The sequence below is a fragment of the Castor canadensis genome, chromosome 10 (genome assembly GCF_047511655.1).
Source record: "Castor canadensis chromosome 10, mCasCan1.hap1v2, whole genome shotgun sequence".
Classification (NCBI taxonomy): domain Eukaryota; kingdom Metazoa; phylum Chordata; class Mammalia; order Rodentia; family Castoridae; genus Castor; species Castor canadensis.
This window is the reverse complement of record NC_133395.1, coordinates 3,580,648-3,604,508: the sequence shown is the minus strand read 5'-3', so window position 1 is coordinate 3,604,508 and position 23,861 is coordinate 3,580,648. Positions and strand designations below refer to the sequence as shown.

Here is a 23,861-nt window from a genome sequence, read left to right as displayed (position 1 = left end):
AACTTTAAAGAATCTTCTTTGGCTTTTTGAAAGAACATAAAAGTTACTATGGGCATTAGTCATATCCAGATATTTGCTGTAAGAAATCATTGAAGGCTTGGTAAAACAGTGGTGATCCAGCACTCAAGACCTTAATAAATGTCTGGCCCACTCTTGACAGAGCCGCCAATGAAAGCCATAAAATAATCAACATGAAATTGATCCACATCACGAAACAAATTGTTATGTGGTTTGTTTTACTGGATCATCAAAGAAACCTTTTCGAGATGCCATATATCAACAAAATTAGAGTTGCCAGGCACTAAGTAAATCCAATGTCTTCCTCCTATATTTATTCTGTTGTTATAAGGACTGCTTGGAAGATATCATAGCATGAAATGGAAACAAATTGTACGTTAGTTGAAATAATGAAATGTAGTCACATTAAGGGATGATTTTAAAGCACCTGCCAGGAAACAAAAACTACATAATCCTTTCCAAAGGATCTGTCTGTCTCTATCTCTCTCTCTATCTATCCATCCATCCATCTATCCATTCATCTATACATACATCCATCTGTCTGTCTTTCTAAGCTAAAAACAGAGGGAGACCCAGCATACGAAGTGCTTTCTCACAACTGAGCTTCCAGGGAATCAATATTCACCACTTACATGCTGTGTGCAACAAATGGAGACAGTAAATTAATTTGATGGTGTAAGTGAAATAGCACTACTTTCAGCAGGGAAAGACCAAGCCCTGTATAGATAAATAGAGACTGGAAAAAACCTACATGCTGTATTTTATATTTTTCATCATAAAATTGCACCATTTGTATAGCCTAAATATTCCTCTTTTATTTGGTGGTACTTGGGTTTGAAATACTCGAACCATGCCCACAGCCCTTTTTGCTTTAGTTGTGTTTTGACGAGTCTCACATTTTCACCCAGGTTGGCCTGACTCATGATCTTTGTACCTGTGTCTGCACTGCTGCAATCACAGGTGTTTGAGCCATGGCACCTGGCCCCATGTATGTGATTTCTAACAAAAATATCTTATTATGGAACATTTTAGACTTATTTTTAGAAAAGCACAGTGACTGGTAAAACAACGATCTTCAATGAATCAAACATTTTGCCATATTAGCTTTGGAACTCTATTTTTAGAGAAATCAATAGTTTTTGATCCCATCCCTTCTGCCAAACCAGAAGTGAATCATTGTCCTATAGTCAGCCCACAGTCCTTGTCCACATCTGCCCTTTTCTAAGTGTGCACGTCTATAAGTCACACAGCATGTGTTAAGAATAGTAGACACTCTCTGCATGTGTTTATTTGCATTTTACAGATTATTCAGAAAATGCTTATTTTTGGTGTTGAGATGGGATTTTTTTTTCTGTTTTGATCCACGTTGCTCCTTCAATATTTTATTCTGAATTTTAACTCCAGTTTAAATGTGAGGCCTCAGAGTTGAGACGTCAATACTGAGAGCATCTTCTGATGATGGTGCACAACAGCTTAGCCCAACACTGCATCTGTCTTCCTTCAACAAGCTCGGCAAGGAGCAAGCTAATGAGGACAGGAAGGACTCTAGGACTTAGCTATGTGCTACCTGGCCACCTGGGGTCCTAGAGTGCAGTGTTGCTAAGGTCAGCTGTCTGCCAGACCACAAGGTGGTTGGTGTCATCTTGTGGTCTGTTGTGTCCCTCTGAAGGAAGCAGTGGCATGGTGACACTCAGTGGCTAGAAAGCACAGTTTGGATGTAAGCACATCCACTCCATTGAAGATGTTTCTCAAAAACAGTTTTATGAAAACACAATCACAGCTTTTCTTAATGACAGTATATTCACAGCTGGACAGTAGGATGGAAAAACCACAAAAGCAACCTTCTGAGTATGATTGCTGTCATGCCACAGTGGACGTCCCTGAAGGTGACTCTCACTCATAACTGAAAGAGCATTCTTGGAGGGTCCCCTGGAGATGGGAAACAGAGGTTCTGGGTATGGGTGTTTTCAAGGGTAGTGGTTATTGTGCCAACCTGCTACTAAAATAGTCAAATGCATTTATACAACTCTAAAAGAGAATGGGATTTCACCCAGCTTAGTGATTTATTTCACTTCATTTTAATTTTTTGCCAATGTGATGCTGGGTATAAAATGGATATTATTATGGTCTTTTTCTACATTTTCCTGGTTGTTTTGAGGTGTAGTCATATATCCTCAGTCCTACTCATTCAAATACATTCTTTTCCTGCTTCTCCTGCTTCCTGATACATTTGTAGGACTTTCTTGATCACCTTAGAAATTCTTTACAAATGTTGGATAATATTCAGTGCTAGTTTCACTCATGGCAAACACTTTGCTCATTTTGTATTCCTGGTCAGTTGAGCTAGTTTATCAGTTTTATTGATTTTTTTTTTAAATTAGCTTTGGCCAGGAACTGTTGTCTCACGCCTGTAATCCTAGCTACTCAGGAGGCAGAGATCAGGAGGATCATGGTTTGAAGGCAGTCTGGGCAAATCATTTGTGTGACCATATCTCAAAAAACCCATCACAAAAACAGAGTGATGGTGGAGTGGTTCAAGTGGTAGAGTGTCTGCCCAGCAAGTGTAAGGCCTTGAGTTCAAACCCCAGTACCACCAAAACCAAAATAGCTACCTTTGGATTTATTGACTTTCTCTGTTACTTTCTTTTTCAACTGATTTCTGTTCATCTCTCCACTACTTTCTCCCTTCTGCTTGAATAGGGCTTAATTTTCTTTATCTCTAATTTCCTAAGTAGGAAGCAGAGATCATTGATCTGTCATGTTTCTTTTGTTTTAATGAAAGTATAACGGTATGCATTTCCATTCAAACCCTGAAGTAGTTGCATCCTACAAGTCTTGATATATTTTGTTTCCACTTGCGTTCAATTCAGAGTTTTCCCTAACTTTCCTTGGGACTTTCTCTTTGAGTAATGTTGTTACTTTCCAAATATTTGGGGTGGGAGGGGTTCCTTGATCTTTCTGTTTGATTTCTAGTTTGATTCTGTTATGATCTGAGAAGACACCTTGTGTGATTTCTGCTCCTTTCAGTTTGGGCATTTGTTTTAGGTCTGACTTGGTGAAAGTTCACATGCTCTTGAAGAGAGAGAGCCTACTGCTGTCTCTGGGAAGTCTTCTGAAATCTCAGTTAGGCTGAGTTGGTTGACAGTATCTAATTCTGTATTTGTGCTGATTTTCTGACTCCTTTTTCTATGGATTTCTAAGAAGAGCACTGAAGTCCCCTAACTGGAATTGATTGCAGCTTTGTCTAATTCTGCCCTTGGTGTCACCAGGGTCTGCCTCATGTGGTGGAAACTCTAGTTTTGGACACATAGATGTCAGGACTGGGCAGTAACTTGGTAAAGAGTAACTTGGTCATCATCACACAGGTTTCTTTTTTACTTGTGAAATTCCCTTCTCTGAAGTCCCGTTTGCTAGAACTAACACAGCTCCGCCATCATCCTCTCATCACTGTCTTTTCACCTGGGTCATTTTTTTCAAACACCTTTTTGCAATATAATTCTGTCCTATCTGAATCACACTTTAAGGAACAATAAACATCCCTAAATTAAGTTCTTAGGGCCACATGACTATCAGCACTGTCTAATTCTAGAATTTTTGCTCCTCCCTCCAAAAACCTCCATCCCTTTACTACAAGTGTATTTATGCTCCTGTATTTAACCCAAGTTCATCGTGCATAGTATAGGGATGGACCGTGTTTATTTTTATCCAGCCTCACAAGCTTTTGACAGGTCATTGATATTCAACATAATTATTAACATAGTTGGACTTAGGAGTATCTGTTTTATTACGTGTTTACTATTTGTCCCCACTGTTTTTGGTTGGTTTGTTTCTTTTTCCTTATGGTGGCTTATTTGGGATTACTTAAAATGTCTTTTAACACTCATTTTCCCTACCGGAATCTTAGCAGCCTGTCTTTCTATGTGTACTTTTGTGGTCGCTTTGGTGGTTGTAACAGGTGCATACGTGATGTCAGTTTATTTGCAGTCACATCACCCTTTTACCAGACACCACTGACCTTTACTGTGTAACTGTCTGTGTCCATCTACATACATGAAAACCTCCCAGGCAATGCTGTCACTTTGCTTTCAGTAGTCACATAAGGAGAAACACACAGGAGGAAAAAACTTCTTAAATGAGTCCCAGACTCTGCCCTTCTGTTGCTCTCCCTCGTTCCTGAAGCTCTGGTATGGTCTCCTATGGGCTTCCAGAGCATCCTGGAGAGTTCACTTACAGCAGGTCCCAGAGTTCTTAACTGAGCTGAGAAGGTCATTATTCTGCCATCATTCTTCAAGTGTTAATTACCTCGAGAATGTACTGGCTTCTGTTCACTCTCCTGATTCCTCAGAGGATGTTTTTCTTCTACAAAGCTTTAGTCATAATCAGTGAGAGAATTAGACCGCAGTGGGTTTACCACATCTTGGTCCACTTTACCTGTTTATCTCAAATCCATTTTTTGATGCTCATACTGTCAAATGGATTAACCCTTACTTTCAGAGTCTGTGACGTTCAAGAAAATCTTTTTATATAAAAATATGGAGATAAAGATCTTTCTTATCTTTCTGCTGGCCACAGAGCTATGTTCCTACATTTAAAAATATTGTTTGTTTTTGAGTATGATGCAAGCAGTTGAATGTTTCATTTTTCTACACAGAAAACAATTGCTCTACATTTTTTTTCAATGTAAGACCACTGCAGTTCTGAGCACACTGCCAGGGATGGACTGTCCTCCATCCTTGTGCATGGCCTTCCATACTCTTCGTCAGTGTCGTCTCCTCTCCACGGCCTCCCTGGCTGTCCTGCCAAGCAAATGAGTTTCTGCTGTGATGTCCCCATGGATCTGAAATAAATGTCTCTTTTATGTAGCTTGGTTTTTGGTATTACATGTGTGGGTGTGTGTGCATGCGTGTGTGTGTAGAGTGCAATAAACTCTTGAACCAAATGCAACTTCATCACTTTTGCATTATAAACACAAAACCCTCAATAAATTTCCAAATCTGTTTGTCAACCAATAGCAGCTCCAGGAGAATTAAGAGGAACAAACTGATGTAATATTTCCTGGTTTTACTAAATATTTTTATTTAGGTCCATGTTAGAAATACACTCATAAACTCCGTCAGTTGCCTCAGGCAACTGCCTCACTAGTTGGAGGAGATGAAAGTGGGCTCACATATTATATGCCAGTGGGCTTCAGAAGTTATGTAGTTTTAAGATCACATGCCATGAACAGGACTCTGGAAGATTCCTTATCTTGCCTTCAAACAACAATATATGTGGTTTTACTGCATGTAACTCTGTGTCACATACATACATGTATGCATACTATATGGAAAATGTAAGATGCATAATAATTCCTAGCAATTTGAATTCCGAGGGAATGGATCATGTGAAATGGGATTTTCAGAGGTTCACTTATTCACTCATTCATTCATTTGTTCATTCATCAACAAATATTCATTGAGGTCCACTTGTGGTTATTGGGGATATCCTGGTCTACAAAATAAATATCCTTGCCTTTGTGGAAGCCCAATTCTGGCATGAGGAAGCAAACAATAAACACTATTGAAGGGAAGTGTGGGATCTGCCAAAAAGCAATAAAACTGCCAAAAAGAAAACGTCAAATTGGGTCATCAGGACAGGAGAGGCAAGGTTGGCGGATGAAGGCTGGGTTCAGTCAGGGCTGTCAGTCCCCTCGAGGAAGAGCACAGACCAGTGAGGTCAGGCTGGTCCAGAGCTGATGTCTGGTTGAGCATTGGTAGGGAGGCGTGGAGGTGGCCAGTGCCTGACGGGGATGCCTGTGATGGAGGGCTGGGGCAAGTTAGGCTGCCTATCCTGCATGCTTAGAGAAGTTGAAATTCCCATTTGTTTAAGTGTAAAGTCTAGAAAGAGGATGTTTTATTATAAACTGGAGCCAGAGGCTAAATGTAAATGCCAATTATGAGTGTGCTGCTTTATTATTTTCTTCAAAACCATTTTACCAGTTTTGGGATCTGATCCGCTCAGTGTGTGTGTACTGGGTCAACACTGGCCTTTTCTGTACATGGGAAGTGTTAGATATATACCTCTATTTCAGCTCAAGATATCTGAGCATGTGAAGGGACACACACACACACACACACACACACACAGAGAGAGAGAGAGAGAGAGAGAGAGAGAGAGAGAGAGAGACAAGACACACACAGCAAGTTCCTATTGTGCAGAAATGCAATCAGCTAACAGTGAGGGAGGATTTAGCTAATGACCTCAGCAGACCTAGTAGGCCTGGTTCTTCTCTGATTCCAGTGATTACATTATGATTTGAATCTGTCATTTTGTATTTCTGACTCTGTCAGAAATAGGTTCTAAAACAGATGAAGTGTGATACTGGACAGTGTTATGAAGTCAGGGATATAAAAAGCCCAGAGTGTGAACCCCCAAGTGGATTTGAGTGAATTTTATACACTTGCAGGTGATTTTTACTATCTATTCTCAGAAAGAAGCTGTGATTTTAAAGACTCACTCTTGTATTCTGCCTACTTTGGCACAATCTTTTCCTTTCCTGATGTGTTTCTCACCCCTCCTGATGTCTGTTTCTCTTTTCTTTAGCTTTCTATCCCCATGATTGCCTGGCTCTTTCTTAAAGGCACTGACATGGACCCCAGGGTCCCATGATTAATGCTTTGCCTGTCAATCCCTCTCTTCTTCTCATGGACCTCTCTAGGCCACACTTCCCAGCTGCCTCTGCAGTTAGGATCAGCTGCCTCTTTGATTAGCATTGGTCATGTGACTTAGACTAGCCAATGGAATGGGAGCCAGTGATGGGTGCCTCTTCCCACACAATCCCTCCTTGCCTGACTTTCTGTGACCTTTCTCATCCCAAAGCTGAATGCAGAATCATCCCAGACCCAAGAAGAGACCAAGTGTACATTTCCTCATCAGATTCTGGTCTTCCTGTGGCACGTGCTGGTCTTTGTGGCTTATCTGTGATTACCTGTTGGTAGGTCCACCGAGTTCATCATGTCTTTGACTTACTAAGTTACTTCTGCAGGCAGACATTGTTATATGTCGTACTTCATTAACTCAACCCAGCCTCTGTTATCCAGTGATCTTTATTCAGTTAGCAATAATCATGCCTGATCATGTCCTCCAATGATAGAACTCTTGGATGTTGCTTGTAAGAAATTTTAAAACAAAATCAATACACACTCACAACGTACATATGCAGACTCATGTACAGAGACACACTCACACACAGAGAGACCCACACAGAGGCATACTCGCACACAAACCCACACAAATACACCCACATAGACACACACAATGTTCTAGACGTAATCCCACCTTATTCTTATTCTTCACAGACTTATTACATACAGTTTTGGCTAAACATAGTTAAAAATTAAATAAATAAAAAGAAATTTCCAAAACAGAAATTTTACATTCCTGCACACACATTCCACAGCTCAGTCATTCCACCCCACGTGATCATCGGCTGTGCTTAAATCCTGCTGATTGTTTTCTTGCCTTTAATTTTGTGAAAATCTGCCTCCCAAAAAGTAAATAGTGCCCCAAAAGCAAGGTCAACGTGAATGTGCTTAATGAAGTGATCAAGGGAAAATTTGAGATTTGTTGAAAGCCGGCGTGACTTTAGCAAAAGTTGGTGGCATTGAGCATGCATGGGTTTTCCTCAGCAGAGGTCTCCTTGGAACCACATACCCACTGATGTCATGAGCCTATGGTACAAAGTTTGTAACTCTTAAAAATTCCTCAAGAATCAATGGACTTGACTTAGCTCAGCAATAAAGCCAATCTTCTTTAATAAAGTGGCATTTGAGACTTGTGCTAATGCTCTCAAAACCTTTAGTGCCATTAGTGATCAAAAGAAGTGCGTCACCTACCTTCAGTCCTGCAGACATAGCCAGAAGCTCTGCACTGTGGAGAACCAAGATTGAGGAGAGAGAAGGGACACCACGCATTGTGTTCTGTGTGTAGCACACGGAGTTGCTACCCTCACCCCTTTCCTAAGTATGGCTGACAGTCAGCTTCTATTTGGGTTGGGTTCTGTTAGCATCCAGTTTCACAAAATTATTTTTCCCTTTCTTCTTTAATTTCATTTAGTACTTGAACACATAAATTCCAGCTATTTCTAGAAAAACACTTTGAGAAATTAATGAACTAATAAGTAGCTGTGGTCTCTAAAATGGTGCAAATTAAGATACTTGTTGATGTGGCAAGTGGGGGAAAAGTGTCCTTTGACTTGGACCTTCCATCCTCTGAAGATTGAGTGTGGCACTCCCCTGATGGTGGCCCTCACTTACATATCCAGGCCTTACCTTTCTTCCTGCCGCTATGCCAAATCCAGCTGTCAGTTCTCAAATCTTACCGCAGAGCTCACGGGCCTTCTTCTCTCTTACAGTTTTGTAATTCCAAGCTTGGTATGAAACCATTCTTTCCACCCTTCAAACCGAACGGTCTTCCTTCATGTGTCCTACCCTTCTTTTTAATGGAGACAAAATCCTGCACCCCAGTGGCCATGGTGTCCTTCAATGAACTGTGTCCCCTCAGTGTTCCAGCAGCAATCTTGTGACTAAATTATCCACCACTAGTGCTCTTCCACCTTGTCACTTCTCTGTGCTTGAGTCTTATCCACACATCTTCACTCACGAACCTGTCCACGTGTTTATGTCCTCTGCTTAGTTTGCATGGTGCCACTGAGGGAGGTGGGTCATGTTTGCTGCTTCTTCACAAGAACCGTGGAATGATCGCAGCACCTTCCGTTCTCATAAACACTTACAGCACACTCGCTAATTGACTCGCAGACAGGGGATCCTTCTTAAAAGGCAATCTAATTAGTTCCTAAGAAGGCTGACTGAACTCAATGCATTTAAATTTGCATTCTGACTCTACCAGTTGCCGGCCCAGTGACTTGGAATCAAAAGATGAATTTCCCTATCTATGAAATGAGGCTGATGATATTTAGCCCATTTATCTCACCTGCTTGTGGGTGTCTGTGAGGATAATGACATATGGAAATGCTTCATGAATATAACACAGTACCATGGAAATGATATTGGAGACAGGTCTGGAAATGCCACAGGATTTCATCAGGTAAGGGGTCTGTGTGTGGGTGTGCAGACACAGCGGAAGAGAAACAGAATCACAGGGTGTGCGCTGCACATCTCTGTTGAAATATAAGGTCAATGTAGGAATGGACAAGGACAGGGCAGGAATGAACAGTGTGGCCAGAAAATCTGGAAAGTCCTGGAGTATGTGGGCTTGATGTCTTGGGCGAGAGGGAGGTGCTGTCGCAGACTTTGAACAAGCAGATACAAACAGACTTATTCATGAAGGAAGAAAATCTAGGGGATCAATTATCCTCGGTCACAGCTCCTTATGTTTGCAAGAAGCTTCCCACATCATCCCAAGAAAAATATTTTGAAGGGAATTTCATACTTTCTATGCTTGCAATTAACAGATTTGTGCCTTCCCATCTATTCCCTGGATTTGAACCCTTTGAGAATAATGTGCCATTATGTAAGTGGTCTGCTAGACCTCAAGTTTTGGTATAATCTGCTCATCACTAATACTGAATCTACAGTTTTTTTAATGAATGGACGTCAGAGGACACACTTCATACAAAAATCCATATCTCAAATGCTAAAAATGAATAATATTGTATAATTTTAGTGCAATTGTAAGTTTCTGTTTTTTAATTTTCAGTAAACATGAAAAAACACATACATTAACTTGTCAATGTTCATTTTTACCCATAACTTTGACTTGAGAAGTTAAAGTCAACTCCAAAATCCCAATAAATGTCTAGTGAAATGATATCAAATGGTTTTCAAATAATGTTCCTGATTATGAAAATAAAGAATAGCTCTTGACTTTTCAGAAAACCATCTAGCTATGGTAAAAAATGAAAGTCCTTCACCCACTCCCAAGGTCCAATAGTCACTTCTATTGTCAGCAAACTTTAACTTGCCTTTTAAAGAGTACTGCCCCCCTTTATTAAAACCTTAAGCCACAAAGAAAACAAAATCCAGAAAGTGAGCTTAATTGGATTGGTACATAAATGATTTTTTTCTGAATTAAGAAGAGCCAACTCTTTTCAGGCTAAACCACAATGCTGTTTCCACTTTCTGATAATTCTGTTGATTTTTCAGAAAAAAATAGATATGCATACAAGCTTTTAATCATGGGCTGTGTTTTTAGTCACATTCTGTTTTAAGCAAAGTCTTTAGGATTTATTTAGATGGACCTGGATTTCACAGACTGTGTTTTTTCAGTTTCATTTTTTTGATGTATTTTTCCTCGGTGTCTTGTTAGCATTTGCAACACTAATATTCACTATTCAGTTACCCAGGGCACTTCTTTCTAATTTCCATAAATGTCAGTAAATGCCTCTTTTCACCTTTGGGTGAACAGTCAATAGAAAAAATCAATTCTGTGACAAATGAGCAGCAACAGGATTTACATCTGAATTATTTAACAAAGACTATTTCTATCCTTCAAGGGAAAGACTGAAAGTAAAAACTCCACAGCCAGCTACTAAATTAAAATAGCTAATATTGTCCCTAGAAATTCAAAGAAATGTTTGTATCTTAATGAGTTCATCTGATAGAACTCTGTTAACCATACTACAGTGGGAAATTGTTAAAAACCTGTAAATACACACATGAATAAAAGCCTTATTAAGTGTTTAGATCCTGCTACATTTCCCTACAGGTTGTGAGAGACGTAGTGTTTTGTAACCCCTGAAAATAAGTGAAGTAATTATAAATATCTCACTTTACAGAAAGACCTTGCATGAACTCAGTCGTTATAACTCTGTCTTTCTAATTGATGTTTCCTAGTTGTTGAGAAACACAAGATACTTTACAGTCCGGATAGGGGAATGAAAACTAGATTATTAATGCCCACAACTTCTGAACATAAAATCACAAGACTTTTGCAAAAACAGAAGAAGCCATTATGTTTACTCCAGTCTGAGCCATCAAGGTACCAGTAGCCAGAGTCAGGGGTCACAGTATTATTTTGCTAAGGATTACAGCTTCCATAGGGAAATGCTCTTGTTGAGAAGCTAGGGAAGGGAAAGGCTTTGGTTTGAGAATGAGCATCGTAGCCCACTGGGAGATGGGTTTGGACCATGATCATTTATGTCTGCTCCTACATGCTGGGAACTTGAAATGTGCTTGTAGTGGTGAGAGACAGCCATGCTTATTGAGTGCTAATGGCTCCATTTTGCCCTTGAAGGACCCTTCTTGGGAGCAGAAAGGAAGACACAGTCGCTACAGGTTCAGCACAGGCCACAAACCAGCAGGAAGTTGCACATGAAAATGCTGTCTTGTGCCTTAAGAGCAGCCCCTTGGGGTGGCCCTTGTAATACTATCCAGGACTCTGAAGACTGGGGGTAGATCCATTTGTCCCTTCTTTTCATGGGTCTGATTTTCCACAGTGACTTTCTGCTTTCTTACCTCTGAACTGCAAGTGGCTCCCAAGCTCCAAGACTTTCAGATCTCTTGAGTGTCAAATTTTTATAAATCACAGAAAAACTTCCAAGTATCTTATAAATCCTCCAGCAAGCAATTTGGTTTTCAAAGACATTTAAAGTGACTTAGAACTTCCTCACATTTCTAAGAGATTGGGTTTTGTACTTGTGAAAGATAATACCACTCTCCATGCCATCCAAAAATAAAAATTCTGGGCATATTATAAACTCATCTGATCCCTTAAGCTTGACTCATTGTACTCTTTGGCCACCAGGAAGTCTGTAGTGATGGTCCCACTCCCCCTGCATGGCTCCACCCACTGGCCATTCAAGCCCATCTGGGCATGTCTGACTTCACAGGGAGCAAAGGCACTGGGACCACCCACATCCTCTGTGACCATTCAGCGCCACAATGTCTGCAGTATGTTCCCAGGGCTTTCACATGAGTGAAAAGGAGCTCATCTGAATTTGAGACGTGAAAAGCATTACAAGTCCAGGACTGTGTTCAGGGTCAGTCTGGCATTGTTGAAGTCCCTGTCTTCTGTTGTCCCCCCTGGACCTGATGGAGGTAAGGTGCTCACTCATCTGTTTTTAAAACATGAACCTACAGTGAAATACAATGTGGCGATGTGTCTCCCTTCTCTTAAATATGGTCCAGGCATTCACATGTCTGTATCACATTTGTTTTCTAAGTGAGGAACTGGATGCTGTGGACTGGGTACGGATTAATTTGCTCATTTGGGAGCCTAAAGGGCACCATAGTTGTGTCAAGTAGTAACTAACTCTGCTTACATTGAACACACCAGTGCTTCTTCAACTCACATAAAACCTATGACCCTTTGTAAGTGAAAAATAAATTTTCTTACGACTTTCAAAATCATTTTGGCACTATGTTAATTACATGTAGACACATAGTGTCAAAAAAATCTATCTTTTTTAACTCACAGCTATAAAGCCAAAGGAAATGTACAAATTGAGTAGAATAAAAACCTCAACAGCAAAATTAAAATTCATGTCGCTCAGCTGAGGTGACAGATTCTTCTTAGCTTAGTGGAGGTGCTGGCTGCTGGCTGAGCATCAAGGTAGCTCCCCTTAGCCTGAGCGTTCCTGCCTGCTCCTGCCCTGGCTAGAGGAATCTGTGCCACTGCTTTCCCTGTGGCCTTCTGGGCAACCTTCAAACTCGCCCTGCTCTGCATCTCACCTAGCTTTACTTGGAGGGAAAAACATACTTGCTTTTTAAATCCATCTGCTCTTTTCTCAGTAACTTGTAACACTATAAATAATATTACTTATGTCAACCCACTCATAAGTCAAATAAAAAGGCAGAAAATAAGATCTCATTGTGCATTAGCTAAGGTCAGGGTCATGATAGAAAGCATGAGGCACTCAACACCATGAAAAAATAAAGGCAAAGTCTTTTAATTGTCTGAAAAACTTAAGGACCCTTGAAAATGCAACCTCAATTTCAGAATTTTTATGCCTAACACTTGTCGAAACTGCTCACTAAACTCAGTGCTCTTTTTTTAAAATCTAAACCCTAAAAGAGAAAAAGCAGCTCATTTTCTTCCTGTATAACTTCTTTCCTTTTCCATCCTATCTAAATCACATAGGCACCATGGCTACATTATATACATTATAGTTGTAACGTGTTGCTCAGTACTTAAAGAGTTTCCATGTCGTAACAAAGTAAGAAACTATGTTGCGTTTGTCTGTGGCCATGAATTGTGAGAAGCCTTGGCTTTTCTCTTTCACTTAAACAATAGCTGGGGACTTTCTCAAGTCAAAGGGCCAAGAATGACAAATTCTTACATTACTCTCCTGAGGTGGTGGTGAGGGTTGAAGAAACATCTTCAAAGTGAAGGACACAAGCCTTAAGTTGCAGGGTGCTCGTGAGCACCTTTGGTCACACGTGAAACCTGACTCTAGCTCATGTGGCCAGCAGCACTCTAACCTCCAGTTGCTTCTTTCTGAAACAAAATGATTCCCTTTCAATATCAAAACGAAAACCTTTTGTGGCAAAGTCGTCCTAACCTGTTCATGATAACGTTTAATTATGAAATATCAAATAATGGTAAATGAGGTTACCAATGGGACCTAAGATATATGGGATGGATAAATACTGACTTAGTAGTGTTTTGGCCTTGAGTGATATTTTAAATGTTTATATATCACTAGACTACCACTGAAATGACATTCATAACCGCATACATTTGCTACGTAATATCAAAATTATTTTTTATTGTTGTGCTAGGTGTGGGTACATTGTAGCATTTGCAAAATTCTCACAAAACTTCTTTCCCTGACTCTGATGAATGTGATACTTGTGTGTCGTAGTCTAATAAATTTAATAAGTCTAAGTGCAGTAGATTAAATATTTAATTATTAATTATTTAGGGGTACTGTCTTCATCTTTGAAACATCTTCAGATCATATTTTAAAATGCCCTCTGAAGTCTGCTGTGTTGAAGGGAGTAGCTGATCACACATCCTTACACAGGGCACATGTCCTATGTGTGACATGTCACATGTCATTTAAGACATGCCCTGTGAGCATTCTTGGTTTCTTTTCTGAATGAAGAACAGAAATCTTGATATTTTAGCATCTCATTTTTGCAGCTCTTAAGTAACTAGTAGATTTTACTCCATAGCTATTCAACTCTAAAATAGAAAATAAGGCACGTTCTGTGGGATCCCGTGGTGAAAGCATTTCTTCTGAGCACAGGTGATTCATGCAAACATTGCTCAGATTTTTGCTCATGAAGGATCCAGAGGAAGCTCTTGCTTGGTGGTTGGAAGACAGCATCCGGTGCTCCCTGCATTCCTCCCGACATCCAGTGCTCGGTAAGAAAGGGCTTCCTAGTGGTTTGGTGCATAAGTTGCACCTTTTATTGTACTTAGGAATCCAGATATTTTTAGTAAGCGCTAAGAAGCTTTCAAAAGACATTTTTTTTCCCAAAAAGAGAAGCAGTGACTCAGGGGACTTGGGACGTTTTCTGTCAAAATCTCCCCTGGGCTGTTTCCACAGCTTGGCTGTGTGAACAGTGCTGCAATGGATATGGGTGTGCAGGTGTCTCTAGTGTATTCTGACTCACATTCCTTCTGGCGATGCCCAGGAGTGCTATGGCTGGATCATTTGGCGGTTCTATTTAGTTTTTAAAGGATCTCCGTACTGCTCTCTGTAGTGGTTCTATGTTCCCATCAGTGATGCATGAGGGCTCCTGTTTCCTCCCACACTTGCCAACACTTGCACCTATGTTTATTGCAGCACTGTTCACAACAGCTAAGCTATGGAAGCAACCCAGGTGCCCCACAACTGATGAGTGGATTAAGAAAATGTGGTATCTATACACAATGGAGTTTTATTCGACCATAAGGAAGAATGAAATTATGTCACTTGAAGATAAACGTCATGTTAAGTGATGTAAGCCAGGTTCAGAAAGACAGGCTGCTTGTTTTCTCTCACATATGGAAGATAGATCCAAAAGGTAAATGTATACGCAAAAACAAACACGATCACACACATTTATATAGAGAACCTGTTTGTACCAGGGACTATTCCAAGGAACTCAGGGGAGGAGGGAGAGGAAAAGGGAACGAGTCAACAGTATCGAAGCGCATTGCATCCTGCAGGTAGATGATGTAACGAAATCCACTGAAAGCTGTCACATTATAGGGATGTGAGGGACAGTATATGGGAGAGTATTAGAAGAGGTTAAACTGACCAAAGTTACAGTACATTCACTGCTGGGATACATCGAAAAACTCCATTGAACACTGACTATGGAGGTAAAAATGAAAGGTGAGACTATAAGATCGATATCGAGTGGGGGGGGACTTGTGGGGGAGGAGGGTAAACTGAGGACACGAAGGTAAGAGGATGTGGTTGATGGGCTTAGTATTCATATATGAAATAGAATGGTCAAACCTCTTGCAACTGTTTTAAGTAGGGTGAGGAAGGGGTTGGGGGGTGCAGAAATGGTGGGGAGACCTAACCAATAAACTATGTAAGGCAATTTGGAATTGTCCCAATTCTGCAATGCAGAATATCAGTTTATCTTCCTTCTAGAAGCTTTCTGGAACAGTAGAAGAGTTTTTCAGAATTAGTTGTTTCCAAGGAAATAGAACCAGCTAGGAATTCCCAATTCACCCAGAAAGCTTCTCCTATTTGACAAAATTTTCTGATGTCTTTTTGGTTTTTTTGGTGGTAGTGGTGTTTGAACTTAGTGCTTTGGGTTTGCTAGGCAGATGCTGTACCATTTGAGCCAGGCCCCTAGACTTTTTTGATTCAATTATTTTTTAAGATAAGGTTTCTCAATTTTCCCTCAGAAGGTGCTCCTCCTACCCATGCCTCCTACATAGCTGGGATGGCAGGTATGCTTTACCAAGCCAGGCTTGTTGATTGAGATGGGCTCATGTAACTTTCTAATCCCCTAGGCTGGCCTCAAACTTCCATCTTCCTGATCTCTGCCTCTTGTGTAGCCGGGATTATAGACATGAGCCACCATGTCTGGTTTCTGATGTTTTAAAATATCATTTTTGTAATTTACGTATCCCCATTTAAAAAAAAAAAAAAAAAAAACATGGGACCAGCAACCTGTCATGAACTACTGGGTCCTATCCAGAAGTAGACATCCGGGCTTTGTTTCCTAAATAAGTGAATATGAAGTTGTGTCAGTTAAGAAAGATGCTATCTTAACACAGTTTCGGGAAAACACTTGACTAAGATGGTAGAGATATTCTTCCACCAATTAAATAGTCCCTCCTAAGAAGAGTAAAGCCAGTGACATGGTATTTCAGAGATTGTTGCTACACGCTGGATATTAACCAAGATGCACACATGGAAAAATCTTCTGAAAGAGTAGCCTGGAGGCGCCCGGCATACTAGCAGGAGCAGCAGAGGTGCTGCAAGACACTCATGGAGAATCACAAAGATGTCACTAAAATCCTGCTTAGAAAACGAGGAAGGAAGGGCTTGATGTAGGAGACCCTGACTCTTGCATGCATCTGGTCCTGGGCAACAGATGTTGGAGAATGGTCACAGACGTAAACCCAGAGAAGAGCATGGGCTCTTAAGCCAGACTGCCTGCTTTCGCCATCTTCCATGTGACTTTAGAAAAATTACCTGTCTTCTCTGTGCCTCAGTTTCCTCATCTGCAAAACAATAGCATTTCCTTTATAGGATTCATAAGAAGAGTCATGAGTTAATGTCTGATCGTCAGATACATGGACAGGCACCTGGCACTCCAAAGAACTCATTACCTGACTAAATGTCATGCATGCTCCCCGCACCTCACTGTCTTGGATCACTCTGTCATCTGTAGAAAGCAAGCTGGCTCCCACAGCACCTGCACCAGAGGATTTCTCATTTCCAGATCATCCTGGCCAAAGCTGGAGAAGAGAAAAAACTCTTCTTTTAAGGGGCTGTCCTGCTTTGCAACTCGCCAAGACATTGCTTTAGGAAGCAACAAGGAACAATCCTAGTATTCTTCTCCACACTAAGGTTTCTTCTCCCTCCTCCCCTCCTCCTCCTCCTTCTTCTTTCTCTTCCTCTTCTTCTTATTTTGTCTTCTCCCCTTCTCCTCCTCCTCCTCTTCCTCCTCCTCTTCCTCCCCTTCTGCTCCTCCTCCTCTTTTTCTTCTTTCACCTCCAGTTCCTCCTTATCACCATCATCACCATCCTCTTCTTCCCCCTCCTCTTCCTTCTCTTCCTCCTCCTTCTTGCCTGTACATTCACTGTGGAAAACTCCTTTTGCTAATACCTAGCTCTAGAGATCTAGTAATGGGTTTTGAAATGGGTCTGTCACAATTTTTGTGTTTTAGCACCATCCCTTTGATTCTAGTCTGAGATTCCCTTGTGCAGGCTCAGGTGTTGGTTTAGAATTGAACCCGAACAATAATGAACCTTGCTGCTTTCCCATGACTGTTCTGTGCCTAAGGGCCACACGCCATGTTCTGCTGTGTTTCATTCTCTTCTGACCTCAGGAGAAGTCTGGATGAGAGGCAAGTGGTGCTGGAGCAAAGCATCTGTGGCTATGGAGATAGAATGAGCCAGCTCTCTCCTCCTTACCTCCCCAGGACTGCCTTCTGATTTCCAGAATTTCAGGCTGGGAGTGTGGCTCAAGTAGTAGACCACCTGCTTAGCAGGTGCAAGACCCTGAGTTCAAACCCTGATATCGCAAAAAAAAAGTTCTGATTTCCAGAATAGTGTAATAGCCAAAAATACTGGTGTCTTAGACTGGAGGATGGCTCAAGGGATAGAGTGGCTCCTGAGTTCAAACCCCTGTCCCCCCAAAAAAATAATACCAGAGTCTGCAATGTTTAGATATTAAGCATCACTGACTGCTGGCAGAAAAGAGGTGCCCACGGTAGCAGAACCCACTCATTTATTGGACTGAGGCTGAAGTGGGAGTGAGTTTTCAGGGACCATAGCAAATCTGGGGAGTAGCCAGTCCAATTTTGTGTTCTAATGCTTGCCCACAAAGACCAGGAATCCTTTCACCTTTGTGGGCTCAGGTCTAACAGTGTGCAGTGCACAGTTGGGTGAAATTCTTTCCTTCACTTCCACAACCTAGATAGAGCATAGCTAGCTACCCTGGTGAGGTTGCAGGAATTCTTTGGCACAGCTAGCCAGCCTCTGCCAGGCTAGTTCAGTGTTTTAGTGGCCATCTCTTGCAACAACTATGCTTTGCCACAATTTCTGTCTTAGTGCATTCTAGGTCTCCATTACACTGACTAGGAACAAATGATCTGAGTAGGCCTCTGTCCTTGGGTTAATGCATTGTGGACACGATGGGTCGTGCTGTCCTAATAATTGGCATTTGCCTATTAATTGTGTGCATAGCTGGGGAAGGGGCTCCTGGAACAGAGGTGAAGCTTGAGAAAACTCTATTTCTTGGAGAGCATCCTTTATGGAGAAAAATTAAATGAAGACAAAATGCAGGATATGGGAAGAGTGTGTAATCACAGAGGGCACAGGGCAAGGGGACTTTGGATTCTCCCTGTACCACCCAGAGGTGTGGTCCCTACACATCAGTCCACGCCCCTGATGCTTTATACCATAGTCCTCTGAATTCAGATGTTCCCAGCCAACCTTCTTGCTGCAGGACCTCAAGGAGGGAGGTTTGGGGCAGTGCTCTTTCCACCTGGCCATGGCTTTAGTGCCCTGACATTGCTGCTGCATGTGTGTGCCACTATCTTTGTTATCCTCTTTCTCCCATAGGTAATCCACCAGCTGAGGCTCTCAGAGAATGAAAGTGTGGCTCTGCAGGAGCTCCTGGACTGGAGGCGGAAGCTGTGTGAAGAAAGAGAAGACTGGCAACACATCCTGCAACACACAGAGCCCCGCGCACCCCCACCTCCTCCCTGCAGGAAACCCGCACTCCTGAAGAAGCCAGAAGGAGCCTCCTGCAGCAGGCTGCCTTCCGAGCTCTGGGACAGCACCATCTGATGTGGCCTGGACACGGGCACACAGCAGAGTTCTGGGGACTGCAGGCGTCATCAGCAGAAGGCTGCCTCTGAGACCTGCTGTCTTTTATCTCTTCATGCATTTACACAAAAGCACAGGACTGTGTGTGTGCTTGTGTGTGTGTGTGTCTGTTCCTTTTGATCCATGTCATGGCTACACTGATCGTCAGGCTGTCTCAGTTGCACAGTGTCAGGGAGAAGTACAGGTGAGGTGAGGGAAGAGAAGGACAGCTGCAACTCTGCACAGGGGTCACAGCACTGACCAGTCTGGCCATGGTCCTGCTGTCATGCAGTGTACAAGATGAGGGTTTTATTTCTTTGTAGGTGTTTATGTATCATTGGAGTTACAAACCTGATAATCATTTACATGATTGTTACTGTGTTTTATAACTTGATGCAATTGGTGGTGCTCCCTTTCTTCAAAGTACAGATTTTCAAAAGTCATTTCTTGGTTTTGCTCCTCCACACACCTTTTTTTTTAACCTAAGATACCTGAAAGCCTGGAGGCTGTGTTGTTGCTTAGCTTTGCCTGTCCCCTACAGGAGTATGGGCTGGTCCCCCAGTTAGGCTTGGCTCAGCTGGGAGGCTGCTCTGTCCTGTGCCCTGTATTTCTTCTGGGTAAGTGGCTTTCATGCTCCTTAGTTAAGCTCCACTCTCCAGGTTCAGCATAGGTTACAGGATATTTGCAACATTCAGTGAAACACTGATGGGCTCAAGTTCACAGCTGGTGGTGCAAGAGGGTCACCTAGAGCCCAGGTCTCAAAAGTCCAAACAAGTAGGATAAACCTCGCTGGCTGGAGGGCAGTGTGCATTACCTGACACTGCCTCTCCAGGCACGCTGCATGATCCCCACTGGTCCCCACCCTGCTCTAGTGTGCTCCTTGCTTATCCTCACCATGTGCTTTCACCACTGCCATAAGCTCCGAGCACTGGCTCTAGACCATCCTGTCTTGCTACTTGGAACTTTTATCCATACCAGCCTTTGAAAAGTTGCTGTGTCAATAAAAGGGTGCAACTCTGCTCTTCTGTCCTTTCATTCACTTGATGGTGGGTCTGTCTTCCAGGAACACCTGTGCTTTCTAACCAGCGATGTGGGGGAAATAGAGGAAGGAGCTCAACCACAGTATGTTGTCTTCAAAGCAGTTTGTAAGCCTCAGAAGCTGTATGATTATTTTGACCTCAGATATCCCAACTGCCATCAAAAGATACTTTGCTGTGCTTAAAAATCCTGAGAGAAGTGGGCCTGTCACACCACATGTGGGGATACAGCAGAGCCAGGTGAAGCCATTGTGCAGGCTGAGGCAGGGTACAGGCACAGAACCTGCTGCTATAGCAAAATCTGGAGGTTCCACGTGCAGCTGGCCCTAGCTGTCTACTACCTGGTCTGGGGTGATTTGGGCAGGCAGACAGTGGCCTTGAATGAGGGCCCTGTGAGCTGATGAAAGATGTGGTTGTGTTGCGGGCTCTGGATTGACTGCCTTGCATTTGAGAAGCAGAGGATGTCTAGTAATTGACTGACTCCGGGGACAGCACTCCCTCCAGCATCAGGAGGACCCTGGATGTCAGAGCATCAGAAGGACCATAGACAAAGACACAGCTGATACATGGTTACACCTGTCCTCCAACAATCACAAGGAAGCAGGGGGCCTGCCTGGTCCCCAGTCAGACAATAGCTAGCCCCGGTCCTGCCTGTCTCTCTACCATCTCCCTTCCTTCTGACTTTCTGAACTCTGCCCAGTCAACTTTCACCACCACAGGGCTTCCTAGGCCAAGCCCTGCACTTAAGGATGTGGGTGAAGGTGAGAGTTTGGGTGGCACCTCACTTCATAAACTTATTAGGCCAGAGAGGAACTCAAGCTGCCCAGCCATCACTCTTGCATGTGCTTGCTGTGACTATGCTAGGTGTGTGTGGCCTATTGTTCCAAAAATGGACTGTCCAGTTCAGGCTGATACCTGTGAGCAGTTGGCTTGCACAACATCTATTCTCAGAGCTCAAGAGGGTGGCCAGGGAGGCCAAGGCAATGCTCCCCCAGGTGGTGTCTGGTGAGGGTCTGCTTCCTGGTCTTCTGATAGCCATCTTCTCACTATAAGCTCACACGACAGAGAAAAGAACGCAAGCTTTCTGGAGTCTCCTTTATGAAGGTGCCAACGCCATAATGAGGAGGTCACTCTTGTGACCTATTGACTTCCCAAAGGCCTCCCAAAACACTCCCACACAGGAGACTACGTTTGCACAAAGTAATTTGGGGTATACCCAAACACTCAGTTCACAGCACTGACATATGCCTACAGGGTAATTATCTTTGTAGTGACACTGAAATAAAAACTCAGAGTTTTAAAGTTGCCCATCAGAATGTAAATCCTGGTCTTTATGAAACAAACATGCTTTTAGCTTGATAGACATTGTTAACTTCTTATATCTAAAGATGTCCTTAAAAATTCCAAATCGAGTGACCATTTTTGGATACACAGTTGTGTGAAACTATGGTGCAGGACCACTATGGGGAGGCCTTACATGAACAAAGGCCCCAAACTCCCCATGGGTCCAAACCACACTGCTTGTACAGCCAAGCATCACGTTAAGGCCTATGAGGGCATTAGGGAGGTCTGACCATCACCCATGAACCTTTTCTAGCTAATCTGTCTAGAGATTCCTCATTGGACTTCAGAGGCTGGAAGACAAACCCTTGTCAGCTCTCAACCGTGATCTCTTGGCTCAGAGGGTAAGGCCATCTATGCTTAGGTTTCTGCTCCTCCACCATGGAGAGAGATTGCAGCTGTGCTCCTCACTGCTGTAGTACTATCTGACTGGACCTGAGACAAGGGTCAGCAGAGACTCGATAGCACAGACACCCCGGAACCTGCAACAGTACCCATCATCACACTGATCAGAGGTAAAGTCCGGGTCCTTGTGTGCATCGAACTCGCCCTGATTGGTTTTCTAGTGAGTGTTCCTTTGTGAGAATGTAGACAGAGGCGCTATTCTGGGGAAGAAAGCTCTGAATATTATTCTGCATAAGCAAAATTCTGACAGCTATGTATGTTTGCAAAAAAAAAAAATCATGTTTTAATGGCCATCAGACCATAAGGTATGAATTATGCTGTACTATTAGACCTGCAACCTCTGTTTAGCCATGTAATTGGTATGAATTATTACCGTGTTCAAACACTGCCTCCTCTATTGCTTTTTTAAAAAATTATTTATGAGAGGGCTCTAAAAACCACTATCAAAATGTTTATAGCAGGTTAAAATTACTTAGAATATATTTTCCAGGATGGAAAAAAATAGACCATTACTATTCTTAAATAGTGGTATCTAATTTAGCAGACTTATGATTGTGTAAATCTATGCAATAAAAGTAACAACCAATTAAAATCTGAGATTTGTGAATAGACTTTGCATGTAAACATTACACATTGAACAAATACATATTAAATTCCATAGCGTGGAAAGATGGAAAACCTCACTCTAGATTCTATTGCTGTCAGTTTCCAGTTAGACTTCAAATTCAACTCAAATCTCAACAGAGTTCCTGAGGAAACTAAATAATGACATTCTGCAGGATGCTTTCATTCCTGACCATTACCCTGAACTGTTAATTCCCTCTCCCCAACTTTTAGCTGTATTTTTTTTTAGTGAGAAGACATTGATTTCAATTTTAGTTCTCACCAGGAAGTTTTCAATTAAAAAACACTCTTTCATTAACTGTGTTCCAAGTAAATTTTGAGCACAAATTTGCCTCATGCTTCAAATGGTTTTAAGTGGCACATGAAGAGCCATACAAAGAAAATGAAATGAATTATATTCCATTTACTGTGGAATGGTAAGCTCACAGCCTTCAAAAAACTAAACCATGATTCCCACCTTCATTCTTCTTCCTTTACATCTTATTCATAAGAATGATTCTATAAAACACATTCTATCATGAACAATGCTTTCCCGGCAAGGTGTCCCTGTGAGTGACAAAGATCCCATTAGATGGTCCAGCGCTGTGGCGTGCTGAGTTTCAGACTGGAAAGAATTACCTTTGTAGGTTTTCTGCTTTGCCCAAGTTCTTCAGCCCCCTGGAGTGTTCTATTATTGTGATTTCCATAAGTTTCTCTGAAATCTCCGATGCTTTGTAAACTTTAAAGATGATAGTTTTCAAAGGGCAAGTTTTATTAGAAGCCTAGAATACACATCTGTCATGTGCTCTAATTTCTCAGATCATTTTCTGAGGGCTTTGAAGTGTATTTATACTTTAAATATCATTGTATGCTTGGACAGCAGTGAGTGGGTTTTATGTAGCTTACCAGATCATCACAATAGCAGAAGGAAATTTTGATGTCTTCTTACAAGAAAATAATTAAAGGTGAATGAATGTATGCATTTGTCTCAACTGTGTGCTCTGACAGGAACGCTCCGATGTGGCCTCCCTTGCTTTGAATTAGCCATCTCACAGCCCCCAGAAGCCCGTGCTGCGTTAAAGTCAGGCAGTGAGTGTGCCCAGGTGACACTGTCCTGATGCCACCATTTCGTTCCTAAAGTCTAAAGAAAATGAAAGAGACTGGAGCAATTGATACAGCCTAACGGGGGATCAGAGCTCCACAGAAAAATGGACTAAAACCAAATCCAATTTGAGGTTTTGATCTTTTAAGATTTTAACAAACAAAGGGGCTGGAGATCTAGTTTCTAAATCAGTTATTTTGGAAGTATCAATTCTGCCATATTGTGAGGACAGGTTCTCTTACAGAGGAACATCTTAAACTGAATCCAGTCAAACTGGCTCTGGTGTGGTAACGGGGGAGAGACCCCCCCCAGTAGGACCCCAATTATTATTTATCAATATGAGTGTTCGATAAATAATTTTCATATAATGAGATGAATTTCTGGACCCCTTTTTATATAAATACAGAATGTGTCTGTGCATTACA

General features: G+C 42.0%; 1 protein-coding gene across 3 annotated transcripts in view; it reads left to right on the top strand.

Annotated features, from left to right (window-relative positions):
- Positions 1 to 23,293, top strand: part of Myo16 (myosin XVI) — a 518,261-nt gene extending 494,968 nt beyond the window's left edge. For all 3 annotated transcript variants that reach the window (XM_074043002.1, XM_074043003.1, XM_074043001.1), the window contains exon 35: positions 18,703 to 23,293. In XM_074043002.1, the coding sequence (XP_073899103.1) occupies positions 18,703 to 18,930 (228 nt within the window). In that variant the 3' untranslated portion in view covers positions 18,931 to 23,293. The remainder of the gene's footprint in view (positions 1 to 18,702) is intronic.
- Positions 23,294 to 23,861: the final 568 nt, after the last annotated feature.